Source organism: Chelon labrosus (assembly GCF_963514085.1).
Source record: "Chelon labrosus genome assembly, chromosome: 13".
Classification (NCBI taxonomy): Eukaryota; Metazoa; Chordata; class Actinopteri; order Mugiliformes; family Mugilidae; genus Chelon; species Chelon labrosus.
Genome location: NC_140346.1, coordinates 18,005,404 through 18,021,983, shown reverse-complemented (window position 1 = coordinate 18,021,983; position 16,580 = coordinate 18,005,404). Strand labels below are relative to the sequence as shown.

Here is a 16,580-nt window from a genome sequence, read left to right as displayed (position 1 = left end):
AGTGAGTAGTGTGTGATGAAATGTGTGTTTGAATCACATGTTGAAGATTTCATAGATGTCAAATGTGGGAAGGATGACAGTACGGTCTGAATAGATTGAGAAACCCTGGGATTTTATGTAAGCCGTTTAACGGAATAGCTTTATATAGAAATCTGAAGAAGGGGGAAGTTACATTTTATAAATGTATATGCAGATGATGCAGGACTCTTCTTAGTAGACTTTGGTCAGTAAAAGAGCTTTAATCTGAGAGTGGAGACCAAATAGAGAACGTGATTAGACAGAAATTGAACAATGGAAAAGGAAATAAACAAAAATAATTAACAGTATTATGTATATATTATGTAAAGTACTGGAATTTGGACTTATTATGCATGATTCTAGGCCATATGGTCCCACCTGAGTTTCTGTCACACGACAGCTTGTATTGTTGTGAAAGTGAAGTTACATTGTGGTAATAAAAGGTCTTAAAGTTCATAAAATACAGTGAGTTTCATGTTACAAGGCTGCAAAGATCCCCAGCGATTACTATAGCACACTGTCCATGCTTGCTGTGTCACCCAGTGGAGTCATAACCACACTATAAAAATAAAAAAATTCCGAGCCGGTCACTCTGAACAACCACAAGATTCAAAACCAAAAGAATGTGACTGTAACTCAACGCTTTTGTCCGTGCCGATGATGACCAAAGGACAAAGTGGTCCAGTTTTGCAGATAACTTTGCAATGAGTTCAACGCTTCTACAAGTTTAGTTTTTGATATAACCAAACAATAAATGACCGACTTATCCGGTAAAATGTTAGTTCTTGCTGAATATCTTTACACGAGGCTCAGAAAAAAACATAAGATGCTTCTGGTTAAACAAAGTCTTTACAAGCCTGGTGAGTTTTTTTAGACGTGATGCTGTGTGACTGTCATATTAAAGGATGCCGTCGTGGTTCACTGAGCAATGTGCCGCTGTCCTCCGCGCTCTTTCTTGACTCTTTCCAGTCGCTCTATTTCTGGCCTCACCCAACCTCACCCCTCTGGCTGATGGGTCACTTCATGCTCATGCCCTTTTCCGTCTCTCCTGTAGTCCTTGTTCATCTCAGTGTCTCAAAGACTATTAACTACACAGAGTTGTAGTTGTCTAGCATCATTCTGTAGAAGAGTAGAAACAAAGGAGCTTCTGTGTCCCTCGTTGCCACGTGCCAACAAAATCGGGCACACATTTGACTTCTCTGTGTAGTCCTGGGTATTGCTGCCGATTTTCTGAATCAATTCAATTCTGATTCACAAGGTCCTGATTCAGTGGGATTAAGTTTGATTTAATATCAATTCATTTAGAGATAATTAAGTTTCGAAATTATTTTGCTTAGTTTGTGGTGTTTCTACAATATCTTACCTATAGTTCGCCCATCTTGCTTATGGCTTTGCTTTTGCGCAGCTCTCATCTGTTGTCACACTTTTTAATCCATGATGCATCTCAGTGTTGTAGCTTCTGTTGTTTAGGTTCTCCTTCACATGTGGACTAATCTCGTTGTCCAGTCTCGTGAGACTAGTCATGTGAAACAAGTCTTGCGAGACCACAGTGGGATTTCTAATGAAAGTATGACATATATTTAAAAGATTGAACCAAGGATTTTTGTGAATCGATGTCAGAGCTTTCAAATGGAGATGGTTTTGAACCGGAATATCTTTTTTTTCTAATAAACCATCCCCATTCTATAGTGTGAATATCGATTGCGAGGAAGTGTTTAAATTGTCTGTGTACCCTCTCTCTCTCTCTCTGTGTGTTTGGATTTGAATTGCTTTCTGGTCTCAAAATATTAGCTGAAGTGTTTCAGAGGTTTTAATCTGCAGCAGGGCGGCCGTAGCCTTCATGTCCTGTGGGTGTTTATGTGTGCACACACGTGCACTCGGGTGCACACACTGTGTGATAATAATATCCCTTGTCAGCCTCTTGAAGATTAGCCTCAACGGGAGAAATCCTCTGTCATATCCCCTCACCTTATTTTCTCTCTAGCTCTCTCTGACTCGCTTTCACTGCTTCATCAGTCGCACATTGTTTTACAGTTGAGTGACTCCCTTTTTCCTGTGAGCTTTCCTTTGGGTTTGTGGAGAAAATGTGGGTCACGCAACCTTGGTGATTTGAAATCTTCCAGTATTTGCTGTGTTGTTGCTACTTGGTAGGGGCTGAGTTGCTCTAATAATATTTTTTTTCCTCTCTCAGACTGAAACCGGCCGAAGAAGAAGAAGAGGGGGAGGAGCCATCCTGATCCAGACTGGTCCACCATGGACCAGTGAAGTCTTTCCCTCCCTGCTGGTTAAAAGCGATGTTTTTGGGAGCTGGAGGCCGTGACAGCATTATCAGAGTGTGTGTGGGGCCTCTCCACTCCCTCTTCCCCACCACCCCTCCTGACATGGGATCCTCGCCCTGAGCTCTCCAGGAGTGCAATGAACAGCTACAGAGACAGGGGGGTAACTTGTACCTCCTCAGACCTCTTGGATGGGGGAGGAGGAGGAGGGCTGTCCCACACTCCGTTTCGTCACACCCCCAATGGACACCCGGCCCCCGTCCCCACAGATCTGGCCATCCAGCAGCGCATCTCCGTGCCCAAGATGGGTGTTCGAGCGCGGATTGCAGAATGGCCTCCGCGTCGCGCTCAGTCCCGGGAGTCGCTGCTTGAAAACGGGCAAATTGGCGGCAATCACTACGGAGACGACTATTCCTCTTCGGCTTCGTCGTCGGTTTTGTCATCTGATCTCCGTTTGGTGCGAGGGGGAGTGGCCAGGTTGCCACGGCGGCGATCCAAGGATGTAGAGTTCAGAGGAGGGTATGGTGTCGAAAGAAGTTCTCCTTTCAGCCTAAGAGTGTTCCCACCTTTAATAAAGCGCTCCAACAGTGAAGTGACACTCAGCGAACAAGACGAAAATGAGGTGAGCCTTAAATCAGCGCTGTCTTTTACACCTAAAGTTTGATTGATTTGGTTTGATGATATATCATTGCCTTTAGCACTCAGACTCTTTGAGGTAAAATCTTTCGTGGCAGCTGATTTCCCGTCCATTTTCATGACAAACAAACCACACATTGTTTAGAAGCACACATTTTTAGCAGGTCTCTGTCTGATGTGTTGGACTGTACTAGAGTTTGAAGTGCAGCTTTCACATCAGCCCACACAAACCCCAACTAACAGGAAAACACATCAGTTTGTTTGAGGTGAATCAAGCAGATTAGGTGTGAAAGCCCATGACTTTGCATTATTTCCCAATAAAAAGGGTTTTGTAACCGCTGATCGGTTATCAGACACTGAAATCTCTCCTCTTTCTTCTCCAAGGTGGACCCCCGTGGGTTCGGTGGTGGCGGTGCGATGGGGAACCGGTTCAGAGAGTACGGCAGCACGTCTTCCATTGACATCCAGGGCATTCCCGACCAGAGCTTCTTCGAGATGCTCAACCAGTTCCACCAGGAGAGGCCCGACCAGCGCAGTTCAGCGCCCGTGCACCTTGGGGAGCTGCTACGTGCTCCAGACTCACCAAGCGCACCTCACCCCTCTGCTCCGTCGCCCGGTCCCACCGGTGGTGAGGACAGAGGGACAGGGAGGAAGGACGGCGCTGAGAGAGTGAGGAAGAAAAGCGGAGGCACTGAGTCGTCATTGGGCACATCGTCTTTGTTCCGCAAACTTAGGAGCTCTAGTAGAGGAGAGCTGGACGGAGGAAAGGGAGAGAGTGGTGAGGATAAAGGAGGACGAGGTTTAACAGATGCATCCTACAAACCGTGGGTGTGTCCCAAGAGCTTTGTCCACTTTGACGCTCAGAGCATCCTGTTTGACCTCCACGAGGCAGCGGCGCAGCGCGGCTTTGTCGCCCAGAGGAGGAACACAGCCACAGGAGCATCAGCTGCTTCGGTGTCCCTGTCCGTATCCAGGTCCTCAGCTCCAAGTGTCAATGACCCCATTTATTCCAGTATTGAGGATTTGACCCTAAACCTTGACCAGGGCTTCTCAACACCCTCCATGACCATGGACCCTCCGGATGGGCCTGGAGCCCACAGTTCAAGCCCTCTGCTGCTCTGCTGCCCCCACTTCCTCAATGAGACCGGGGGCCACGGGGAGCGCAACATCAGCTTCCTCAGCTCATCAGCGGAGCGAGGAGGAGACGGAGGAGAGGGAGGAAAGGGGTGTCTGAGGAGGAGCAACGCCAGCGTCTCAGTGCTGGAGGTGCCGATTGAACAGCAGGTTACGAGACTGGACAGAGTGAAGCTGTACAGCGTAGAGCATGTGGACCTGGGGGCCAGATACTACAGAGACTACTTCCATGGGAAAGGTAACACTGAAACACAAGTATCACACACATTGAAAGAACATAAATTATGAAATATCAGTTCTCATTACAACATACATTAATTTAGATGCATAAACAGTTTTCATTTCAATATTTGGGAGTTAATAAGAAATGGACAACAGCAGGATTAAATCTGTTTTTGGTTACATACGTTAATTGCCACCTTTTATAAACCAGCCAATGCTGACGGGTTTACATAAAACATAAAAACATTAAGTATTAAGCCCAAATTATGCTTCCGCGTTGACACAGTGCGTCCGTGCGTACGGACCTATTACGGACCTATTACGTCCTTGCGGACCCCCGTGCGTCCTACGCAAGGGCCAGACGTGCACCTCCCAAAAATCCTCGACGCGCGTCGAGGCGACGCAACAGCAACGCAGCAGCAACGCAGCGGCATTGGCTGTGATTGGTCCGCTAACTACATCCGCTGGAGACCGCTTTTCCGGTTTCCACTCATAAACACCGCTGTTGTCTCCTTTGTCGTGCCCTAATTTGCAATAGAAGTATTTCTTCCTCTGCTTGAATAATTTGGAGCGCCAACGCCAGTCTCTCTGTCTCGGTGTCCATCGTTCACTGTGACTACGACAAAAGCCGGAAGGTAAATAACGAGGCGAGATAGTCACAAGAGTGTCGGTCGGTCGGTCACAAAAAATCATAGCGCCCTCTACCGGTGTGGCATGTAAACCCCATGCAGAACCATCACGGTCTCACGACTGCGTCCGAGCAACTGCGTGGCCATTGCGTGATCACTACGCGGAAGCATAATCCAGCCTTTAAGGTTGGGTTATAAATGAATCCAATCCAAGCACCAGGAATTAATTTCTCTTATATTAGTGCTGAATCATTTAGCCTGTTTAATATTCTTGTTAACAACTAATTTTGTAGTCTATTAATTTATTGCTGCTGTCAGTTATGTAATAGATTATTCACAGATGAATTGTTCAGTCTGAAATAATAATAATAGACTATTGATAAATATCACATATCGGTTTTTCTCCTCCTCCTGTCTCGTAATACCCGTATCTTTGCTGTCATTATTAAATGATGACAAAATGTCATAAGACCAGAATCTATCTATAAATCAAGAAGCGTCTGTCTGTCTGTCTGTGGCACGCATATCTCGCGAACCGTTGGCCCGATTGATTTGAAACTGGGCAGGTGTCTCGCTACGGGCACGAAGATGTGCATTGCTAAGTTTGACGTTGTTTGGATAAGAAATGTAAAATATATCGGTAAAATAGGTTTTCTCCGCTCTAATATTTCCACTAATCCTCATACACAGCACCTGTAGGCTCCCACTATAGGAATACATACTTCCGACGGGCACTGCACTAGTAATAACTAAAGAAAGTACTGACTTGTTTTGCGTCAATAGACTCATGAGTCAGTTAATCGACATATAGCTTCTGAACTTCAAATAATTCTTTAGTTTTGCTACTAAAAAAAAAGGGTGGGGGAAAAAGTCAGTGATAGATTTAAGACGCAAAATAACGATTTGCATTTTATTGGCTGTTAAATTTGATCTGTCACTGCATGGTAGAAGCCTGCTTTTTAATAACAAAGTAGACATCCTGATTTATCCCCCTCGCTGTCATTAGTCTGTGTGAATCACACAGTGTCGAGTGTAGTTGTTTGTGCAGCCAAAGTTTCTCCAGTGTCATTTCTCACATCTCATCCCACGGCTGTTAATATTCAGCTGGGCCTGAGCAGAGCGGAGCGGAGCAGAGCGGAGGAGAGGAGGCCAAACTGGCAGCCCTCCCAGAGTTTTATTACACATGTACCTGCCGCTGGACTGTTGGCAAACTCTGAGCTGATGACACACCACCTGCCTTTCTGCAGGATCACAAGTAGTACTTAACAAATCGACCGCCTCAGCTTTGTCTTACAGCTGGTTTTCAGCGTCAGAAGTAACGCCTAACTTCAGAGAGGAAGGGTGTGATGTGTGCCTGTCGGTCTGCGCGCATGTGGGCATTTCTTGTCAGCGTCACCTCTTCAGACGCTGTTGATAAAACTGGCAAGCATCATCTGGCCGTAGCCTAATTAGTGACAGATGCCGTTAGGGGCACATGTGTGCAACTGAGCACATGTGTGTATGAGTGTGTGTGTGTGAGAGAGAGGCCTGCAGCAACACAGATAAAGGTTATCATTCCAAAAATATGTTCATCTGCTGACTCGTTTCTAGCTTAGCCGTCCCCCAGAACGCCACTGTGATTCTTTTGTGTGCGTCTGCCGTGACGTGCCCTGTGTGCATGTCAGAAAGACTCGTCAAAAAAAGCCGACATTTCCTCCACGGGACACGGCAGAGAAGCTAATCAGGCCCGAGTCTTTCCTAACGTGTACGTCACCCCGCCTCACTCCAGTCAGAGGAAGGATACGTGTCGAGCCAGATTCCTCCTCAGTAGTCAGGAGAATTTCTGTTCCCGCTGCCGCACTGCCCGTGGCGTTGGCATTAGCACGGCTTAGCTTAGGAGCTTTAGAAGAGGACACTCAGGATGCTCGGGAAGTGAGTTGATAACTCTGCGTCGGCCTCGTAAATGGATGAGCATGTTGTGTTAAGCCAGCGCTGGTAACGAGCCAAAGAATGTTAATTGATGACTTTAGGACGCCACATTTTGGTCATTTCCTGGTTTGGTACTTTAGCAGACTGATTCTGGTATTCTGGTAAATACTGAACATTTATCAACTGTTTAGTCATTTAGTCCATGGGTTGTCTTAGCCTGGTCTTAGCTGAATTGATTTTGTAATTACCAGAGTATTGATTACAAGGAAACATGTCATTGTCTTAACCCTGTCCTTGACTTCATACCCCTCCTCTCTCCTCTTAGCCCCACTTACAACATATAAAGTACCTGATACGTGATCCTTTTCCTCTCACAAACTCTTCTGTCCTCTGCTGTATCTCATGATTGTCCCTTTTACTAGTGTTGTAATGTCTGTGGCAGCCACCATCAAAAACAGTCAATCAGAAGTCTTTGTTTCTATTTTAATGTAAGAATCCTGCCTGCATTTTATTTTGTACTTTTTTTAAAGAAAAGTTGCAGTTAACATTTATAATTTATTCTCACATAATCTGCCCTTCCTCGTTCGGTTTAAAAAGAAATGTTAAATATTTTCAAAAAGATTTGGAAAATAGGTCCGTCACATTTTCCCAGAGCTCCATGACTGACTAACACTCAGCATGAACCCTTCTGTTCTGATCAAATGATGGCTTCTCGTTGACTGATCAGACGTGGTGAAGATATAGCGCAGGCTCTCAGGCTTAAACGAATGAATGAGCGTTTTCTCCTTAACCTTGCTTATCCCTCTCCTTTCGCCAGAGCACTCAAACTACTTTGGGACGGACGATAAGATGGGCCCCGTGGCCGTGAGCATCCGCAGAGAGAAACTGGATGACACCAAAGACCTGAAAGACCAGTACCAGTACCGCCTCATCGTCAGGACAAGCGAGGTATGCGCGGTCTGTCTCGGGGATTTCTGAGCGACGAGGCGGTGATGACTCAGTCAGACTTTGCATGCTTAAGTTAATTCCTTACCTACTTTGAGTTTATCCAAGCCTTATCTGTGACACTTCCTGCCCTCTCTGCCCTGAGTATAACCTTCCCACTTACCCCCCCTCATCACCACCACCACTACTGGAAAATTCCACCTGCCTAGTCTCAGCATATTAAAGCCAAATTAAACTGGCTGCTCTGGTCAAAGCATTTGGCCTGCTCTCATAACAAGCATTCACAGCCACTTTTCCACCTTGATGCATCAGATTCTCGTAAATGTCGTTACACAAGGGGTTGATGATTTAGTTTGCAGATTCTCTGCTGCCTCCAATCTCAGTGCGCATTTTATAAACTCCTGTCATGCACCGTCCAGGTCATGCAAACAAAAGGTGGCGTTCTCCTCTGATCATTGTGTTCATGTAGTCTGAGCGTATTCTCCTTTGAGCTTGGTGCGGTGTTGTTTTTAGCTGGATTACATGGCTGCCTGGCCTCATCACCGTAGCTCTGGTGTAACAACGGAGCCTCTCAGCCATCTAAATATACAGAGCTAAGCTAACAGACTCAGCCAGAGACCCTGGCCTACTGTTCCCACACAGAAAGAAAGAGATTGATTGCAGACTTTATTCTCTCCCACTCAAGCCGCAGCAGCTCTCAAATATCCGCCCCCCTTAAGTCTGTCATTTAATTCTGTGCAGCATTGCTGACACAGCAAGGTGGAGAGACTTCCTCTTCCTCCCCCTCCTCCCTTCTCCCCTCTCCCGCCATCACCCACTTTAACTCCCCTCCTCTGATATTGTTGCTCGTGACGTCGCTCCCTCCACTCGAGCTGAAACTCTGCCTTCCCCGTAACTTCAGCTCGGTGTCAGTCAGGTTTAATTTCTCCGAGGCAGACCTGAGACATCCGGGGTTCAACTGTCTCTCTGGCCGCTGCCTGCTCCCGAGTCCGCCATGTATTTTTAATGAAGCTCCTTGCGAGTGAATGCGGTAAGAAGGAGCGGCCCACTCCTCCCAGCTGTATCCGAGGTTATTATAGTCTGACTGTTTTGAAGCGGGTCAATTTCCCCTCACCAGGGAGCAGCGCAATACTGAGCAGAATATTAAGTCGCACAGAGCACTTTCACTGAGTGTGTGTTTGACGGAGAGAGACCGCTTTAGGGCGGCAGGACGCTGGTATAAGTAGTGAGACAATCCTTTATTTGATGGACTCGCTTCAAACCCCTATAGAACAAATCATCCATCCCTTTATTTCCACTGTGGATCTGGAGCTGTGTGACCTCTGACCTCATGTCATGATATTATACATGTATGTCTGGCAGCCCAGCTTTTTTTTTTTTTTTTTTTTTTATATAAATTTACGATGTTTTGATGATATTATTATTGTTTTCACAAGTACAATAAAGATAACACAGCTTTGCATAAGTGTTACAGTGATGATTCATAAAGAAACTACAATATAATACAATAAGCATATATAAGATGAGATTTATTTTTCAGTTAATTTCTTGCTTTGTCTGATCAAATGTCAGACGTCCAAAGGTATTTGGTTTAATATTATATAAGACAAATAGAAGCAGTGCATCTTACCATTTCACCGGCTGGAACCACAGATTTTACTGCGTGACGCTTAGGTAATAAGGTATCCATATTTGATTAGATTTATTCTCCTTTCTTGTTAATGACAAAGTTATTTACAGTATATCACCAAAAACCTCAGTTAAATGGTTCAAGCCAACAGTTTTATTCCAGTTTGAACAACCTTTATACATTTATTGACTTTGGAATACGATCTGTTTGACTGATGTTTTTGTTTCCAGTTTCACTGATCTTTTTCTGAATCCCCCCCATGTAGCTCGTGACCCTGCGAGGCTCCATCTTAGAAGATGCGGTGGCGTCCACGGGGAAACACGGCACAGTTCGGGGTCTGCCGCTGAAAGAAGTCCTGGAACAGGTCGTCCCCGAGCTCAACGTGTCTTGTCTGAGACTGGCACTCAGCACAGCCAAAGTCACAGAGCAGCTCCTCAAACTGGATGAACAGGGCGTGAGTTGTTGTTGTATTTTTGCATTTTTATTTCCTACGCGTATGCAATAAAACTAGATATTAGACGGTTGATTTATTGCAAGTGCCCTTGGGCAAAATAGAGAAACTGTACCTGCACAGTCAGTGCAATTCAAGCTGTCCAGAATGACTACAAAGCAAAACAAGTGAACTGATAAGGTAAAACAGTGACATATGGTATGCTCAGATAGTGTGTCCGAAGCCTGTATAACTGATTTAGTGTCAGTGCAAAGTACAAACTGAATGAGCTCAGTGAAAGCTGTGTGGAGCAGGGTGTGGTGTGTTTGTGTGTGTGTAACTATAAAAGCTCTAACATTTGGCCACGTTATCTCTCCTTTTATTTAATGGAGGGTGAAGTACAGGACTGTGGTATTTTGCCTGCAGTTACGTGCAGGTGGTTTATCCAGCCACAAAACTGTTCAAGGTGTGCATAAGCGAGTCCAAATATAAATTACATACGGGTTAAATGCTTAACTTTCTACAGGAGCATGAGGTTCGGAGCGTTCCAGCTGTGTTTGAACGTGGTGTTTCAGCTGTCGGTGTTTGTTCTGTGCGTGTAATGTTAGTGTTTTTCTCTCCACCGCCTTGTAGTTAAGTCAGAAGCACAAGGTGGGCGTTCTGCTGTGCCGTGCTGGCCAGAGCACAGAGGAGGAGATGTACAACAACGAGGAGGCGTCCCCCGCCTTCTCAGCCTTCCTGGAGCTCTTAGGGGAGCAGGTGCTTCTCAAAGGATTCACCAAATACGCTGCACAGCTCGACACAAAAAGTGAGGGCCTCCTTCAGAACCTGTTCTGTACATTTGATTTTTGTACATGTTGGTCTCATTTTCAAGTCCTTTTCCATAATGCCCAAGGCACATTTCCATCTGCACAAGGTAAAACATGCGCATCTTGTTAGCTGTAGTAAGTTCACTGTGAAATATGTCTCTTATTTATCTTTTCCTAATATGGAAGGGAATAATATCTGGAAAACAAACCGTGAAACACCAAAATAAACTATGAAACAGTGTAAATAAGTGTTTTTATCTTGTTAAGGAGATTATTTTTGAAGGTCTCCTCATAATCTTATTATCTCTGAGTGAAGCTGCAGGAACATTTAAAGGAGAGCTGCAGTATGTGTCAATGAGATCAAATCTACTACTTTTAACTAGGGCTGGCTTTCAAAAATCAATGGTCAAATTCAATTAGATTTTTTTAAACTATATCCTATTTCCTTCATCCTCTTGTTCCTGCTGCGCAAGACCGGTCTCGCATGACTAGTCTTGCGAGACAGAGATTAGTCCACATGTGAGGCAGATCCAAGATATGACAGAAGCTGATGTGTGGCAGACTATGAATGTAAGGAATGTGACAACAAAGAGGAAAAAAGCAAAGCCATATTCAAGTTTTAGAAGTAAAACATTATGGAAATGCCACAAGTCTCTGAAACCATTAACATTTAACAACGTAACTAAGCAAAATAGTTTAAGTAAACTGAAATATCTCTCATTTAAAAAAAAATAAAAAATTGAATCTGAACTAAATCGATTCAGGAAGTCAGTAGCATTACCCAGCCCTTCTTTTAAGTAAGCCAGCTATCGGCAATGAATCCTCATTGTTCCCGGGAAAACAAACTTCCGTCTAAACCTGAAAGTCCGCTTCAGCGCTATTATCTGTTGTCAACAACTTCTGATGTGAAATTAAAACATGTCTATCTCCTCTCCTCCTTTCTCCAGCGGACTCCACGGGCACCCACTCCCTGTACACCACCTACCAGGGCTACGAGGTCATGTTCCACGTGTCCACCATGCTGCCCTACATGCCCAACAACCCACAACAGGTAAGCGTTTATTATACACCTCCACCTAAATGCAGCACAGTCGCCAGGGTCTGTGTTACAGGTCAAACGCTGGTGTGTGCATATCTGGAAAAAAAAAAACATCCACGGCTACCCTTTGTTGTCGCCCACAGCCTTGCAAAGCTCGTCTATAGTTGTTAGTTTCCCTTTACTCTGCATCGTAAAAACCACAGCAAGAATCCATGAAGTGGAAACTCGTGACTTGTGCTGCCCTCCTCATTTAGAGTCACAGTTCTTTTTTATTTTCTTGTGTTTTTACAGTCTTTGTTCTCACTGTGTTGGTTTTCCTGTCCTCTCCGGCTTTTTCTTTTGTCCTTCCTTTGCGTCTTAGTCTTTAACTGGTTCAGAATCGGGTGGGGTTCAGTAGTCAGAAGTTATTCATACATTTTCTCGCTTATTTTTTAAAAATTTTTTACTTACAGTGTGTGAACTAGCAGCTTTTGTTGACATAATGGGCTGCGTGTGAGTGAGTTGAGTGTAATAACAGTTTGCGTGTGGGCATTTTTTTATACTTTGCATCAGTGAGGCTCACACGGATGTACACATGTGCTCAGACAAGCCCTGCAGGTGCTCAGGATTAGTATGCACAATTTGCAGTGTGTCAATAGATAACTACAGCACAGTTAAGGCCCTGTAAAAACATTTGGTCTTCTCAAACATTAAAAATTAAAGAACTATACCGTGATTTCTGCACATTGTAATTATAAAATCTTGTAAAAGGGTGTTGCAAAATGTGATAACGGTTTGAATTTGTCCTTTAATTGAACTAGTTCGAATGTTTTTGAGCGGCTGAATGTCAGTGTCAAATCCTCAGTTTTATAAACGGCACAATAACTCCATCCAGAGGTTTATAGACGGCAGCATCGAGGAGCTTTACTTGCTCAGATGAACCTCTAGGTGGCAGCATCGGATACTAACACAGGAGGAAGTATAGTTGCTGTGAAGGCTCTTAACATTCAGGAAAGAGAAAAACAGAGGTCTGTACAGCCATCTTGAACGACCAGTGATGAAATATGCATTAAATAACTGTTGAATCTGGTATATCAACAGTATTTAGTTTTTTTAATACATATTATAACGGAAAAGACTCAACATTTTGATTAAAAAAACTGTTTCATGTTGCTGTACACCACATCAAACACAGCAGCCTTGGTACGAGTGAAGGATGCTCCTTTGGCACTGTGCTGGAGGATGTGTCTGTGGCCAAACAGTGGGCTGCATTACATAATTGGTACTTTCACACTTCACTCTGCAGATGAAGAGAGGATTGGCAAGCACTGCACTGCAAACGCAGCCTGGACTGTGTGCCATGTCTCCTACATGAGTGCAGATAGACAGACAGACAAGCCAGCGCACGGAGACACAAATAGCCCCCACACAGAATCGGAAAAACAAATTACATAAAGAGCTGTTGTTTGGTGTCTTAACACTGAGCGTCTCAATCCCTCATTTCCCTTGTCAGACTTTCTGTTGTTTACTGAGTCAGGGCTGTCCCTGCCAATTATCGTAATATTAATTTGTCATTTATTTCTCTCCTCCTCAGCTCCTAAGAAAGAGGCACATAGGGAACGACATTGTCACCATAATCTTTCAGGAGCCGGGAGCGCTGCCTTTCACCCCTCAGAATATTCGGTCGCACTTCCAACACGTCTTTGTTATTGTCCGTGTGCACAACCCGTGCTCTGAAAACACCTGTTACAGGTAAGTGTTTTATAGCAGAACACATATTCACATACACACAGCCATGATAAAAATGTGTCTCACACTTCCCTATTATTTCAGTGTGGCTGTGACAAGGATGAAGGACGTGCCCCCTTTTGGACCACCCATCCCCAGCACAGTCACCTTTCGTGACCCAGAGACCTTTCGTAACTTCCTCCTAGCCAAAGTCATTAATGCAGAAAATGCAGCGCACAAGTCGGAGAAATTCCACACCATGGCGACACGAACACGCCAGGAGTACCTGCGCGACCTCGCTGAGAACTACGTCAGCAGCACGCCGCTCGACTCAGCGGGCAAACTGAACAACCTCATCTCCCTCGCTTCCAAGAAACGCGAGCGCTCGAAGGCAAGAGAGGCAGCGGAGCTGGGAGCTGCAGGGGCAGTCGCCTGGAGAGTCCAGGCCCAGGACTTCAGTGGCGGTGGGACAGAGCTCCCCTGTGCCTTGGGTTTGTCCGCTGAATACGTCCTCCTTATAGACTGTTGCACCAAAGAGGTGGTGTTTAACTGCTTCTGCGCGGACGTGATCGGCTGGACACCGGAGCGGCTGGCGTTGAAAATCTTCTACGGCAGAGGAGACCATATCGCAGTACGAGTACCAGAGGGCTGTGCGCAGGACATCAGGGAGATGGTGCAGAGGTTAAAGGTGAGAGTGTGGAGCATGTTCAAGTTCAAATGTAAAGGACGGTGATTAATACATGAGGAAATGTAGATCTCTGCAGCCAAGGTGTGTGCAGTAGCATGACTAGCGCTTAAAAGGCATTGTAAACAAATATGAGGCCAACACATGAGTTGTTGGCATCTCTTTGCTCATAAACCTTTAGCAAAGCTGTGTTTATATATTTGATATCTCAGATTGTTTACGTCGTTGTTGGTTTGGTTTGGTTTTGCATTACTTTGTTGCATTGCTGACTGGCTTTGAACAACAATCAGAGAAATATAGCAAATAACAAAATAGGTCCCTACTTGTAAAAACAAAACTCTTCAGAGGGAACATTCAACTGTTGGAGATCATGATTCAAAATTGCTTGTATTTTACGTCAGACCACTTAAAAGCAAATTACACTGCGTTTTTGGAAACATGTGGTTAATATAGTTTTATTTAATAGGTTGGTTTGTTTTCATTTTAAGACCGCATCTTGATAGCTGCTTCAGGCTCAGGGGGATTTCCACAGTGTGTATTCATTTTCACCACGTAGACCTTGAAATCACATCGAAAAAACAACAGGAGCCACTGTGATGACAATTATATGAAAAGGCAGGAACTAGTTTGAACTGCACTGAGCAAATTCATTTTGAATACATGTCAGATCAAAGCTAATAAACTTCTGAACCAAATATTATATGACATGCTATAGACAGTCATGCAACTTTCAGTGAAGCTGCAGTCTGGAGCTGTATCCACTGGTTGATCAGAGGCATTTTGGATTATTATACAGTAATAATCCTTAAAAATCTGACTGAAATTAAACGCTGTGCAAGGAGATTTCCTGGTCTCCAGGCAGCTTTGTGTTAATCCAACAGGAAAGGAAATATATATATATATATATATATATAATCTTTCCAAAATCACCAACTACGTGCAGGTAACGTTCACTGATGATGGTTGAAAGAGCTTAATGTGTGAATATTGATAATAGGAACCTTGTTTCAGGCTGCTTTCTAATGTTTGAAGATAGATTAAGTTAATACACACATAAGAACATTGTTTTTAACATGTTAACCGTGTCAATCTAATACATTTTGTCCTCTCATTGTCCAGTCTTTGACAGTGGGATGTGAGACAGTGGATATGACACTCAGAAGAAACGGACTGGGTCAGCTGGGCTTCCATGTTCGGCTGGACGGGACGGTGGCTGAGGTACCATCACACGACCATATCTCGTACTAAAAGGGTCTATGAAGAGGCCTGGCTCTGCATAACTGTCTGTTTATTTCACTCAGGTGGAGGAGTACGGTTTTGCCTGGCAGGCGGGACTAAGGCAGGGCAGTCGGTTAGTGGAGATCTGCAAGGTGGCCGCGGTGACGCTGACTCACGAGCAGATGATCGACCTGCTGAGGACGTCGGTCACAGTCAAAGTGGTCATCATTCCTCCGTACGAAGAGGGCGGACCTCGCAGGTGCGTTTGCAGTCTGCACGCTATTCCCTTTCAAAGCTAATGAGAGTGATTCACGTGTGAGCAGCTGCCATGAATACAGATGTTGAGGCAGTGGGTGACTACACAGGAGGGTGCCGAGCGTAAGTGGGCAGTAGTGGAAGGACGAGAGCGAGCTAGAATGAGTGCAGGACGCTCTTCACTCAAACACACAAAAGCCTGGGTAAGATAGTGGCCAGACTCCAATGTTCTGAGAGGATTTTGTGTGGGAGTGTGTGAAAAGAGGAAGCGAGCGAACGGAGAGAAAGAACGATGTGTGGCTGAAAAGGAAAATGAGATAGGCAGACTAAAAGAGAGAAGCGTTTGTTTAACGTGAATTAGCAAAATCCGCCATTCTTTGCTCCTTTCTCTAGCTCCATATCTAGTCATCTCTTCTATTGTCTCATTTCCTCTCCTTCTCGTAATCTTTATCTTTTCACTTTCCGTCACCCCTTTCCATCCTTTCATCCGCACATAAGGCCTCGAGTGTGACGGCATAACGAGGCCTTTTGAGACGCCGTCACAGAGCGGTTACGGGAGGTGAAGGAATAACCACAGTGTTTCTGACTGAGCACCAGAGCTTCTAAATACAGTAATTGTGGCGGGCTGTGTGATCGCACAGTGGTTGGATTTCTTTAATGTTGGAGGCAGTTTAATTACACCAAGTTAAATCCCTTTGACACACACATGCACAAACACGCACATGCTCTGCTGTGGCACTGGAGAGGCTGATAATTAGAGTCTTGTATTTCACTCTTTTCCTCTCCCCCTCTCCCCCCCTCCCTCATTTGCTGTTATGTGCCAGGCAAGCAGATTGCATGAGATTAAGGCCCGGATTCTGCAGGAGAAAAAAAAAAAAACCCACAAAAATAAATATATAAAAAAAAAAAAAAATAGGAGTGGAAGTGATTAATTAAAAATGCATGCCCTGTGCAAATGAAAAGGACGGAAAAGAGGGAGGGATCGAGCAATAGAGAGAGGGAGAGCGGAAGGCGGCGTTGGGTGTATTGAGCTGGAGAG

At 44.8% G+C, this 16,580-nt stretch overlaps 1 protein-coding gene across 6 annotated transcripts in view; it reads left to right on the top strand.

The window, feature by feature from the left end:
- sipa1l3 (signal-induced proliferation-associated 1 like 3) overlaps positions 1-16,580 on the top strand; it is a 70,176-nt gene that overhangs the window by 41,263 nt on the left and 12,333 nt on the right. For all 6 annotated transcript variants that reach the window (XR_014699426.1, XM_084559588.1, XM_084559587.1 and 3 more), the window contains exons 3-12: positions 2,210-2,916; positions 3,315-4,302; positions 7,641-7,771; positions 9,664-9,852; positions 10,462-10,636; positions 11,585-11,688; positions 13,250-13,407; positions 13,489-14,071; positions 15,188-15,286; positions 15,370-15,545. Coding sequence is in view for 5 of the 6 variants with exons in the window: in XM_084559588.1 (XP_084415714.1) it covers positions 2,434-2,916; positions 3,315-4,302; positions 7,641-7,771; positions 9,664-9,852; positions 10,462-10,636; positions 11,585-11,688; positions 13,250-13,407; positions 13,489-14,071; positions 15,188-15,286; positions 15,370-15,545 (3,086 nt within the window). In the remaining variant the exon portion in view is untranslated. The remainder of the gene's footprint in view (positions 1-2,209; positions 2,917-3,314; positions 4,303-7,640; positions 7,772-9,663; positions 9,853-10,461; positions 10,637-11,584; positions 11,689-13,249; positions 13,408-13,488; positions 14,072-15,187; positions 15,287-15,369; positions 15,546-16,580) is intronic.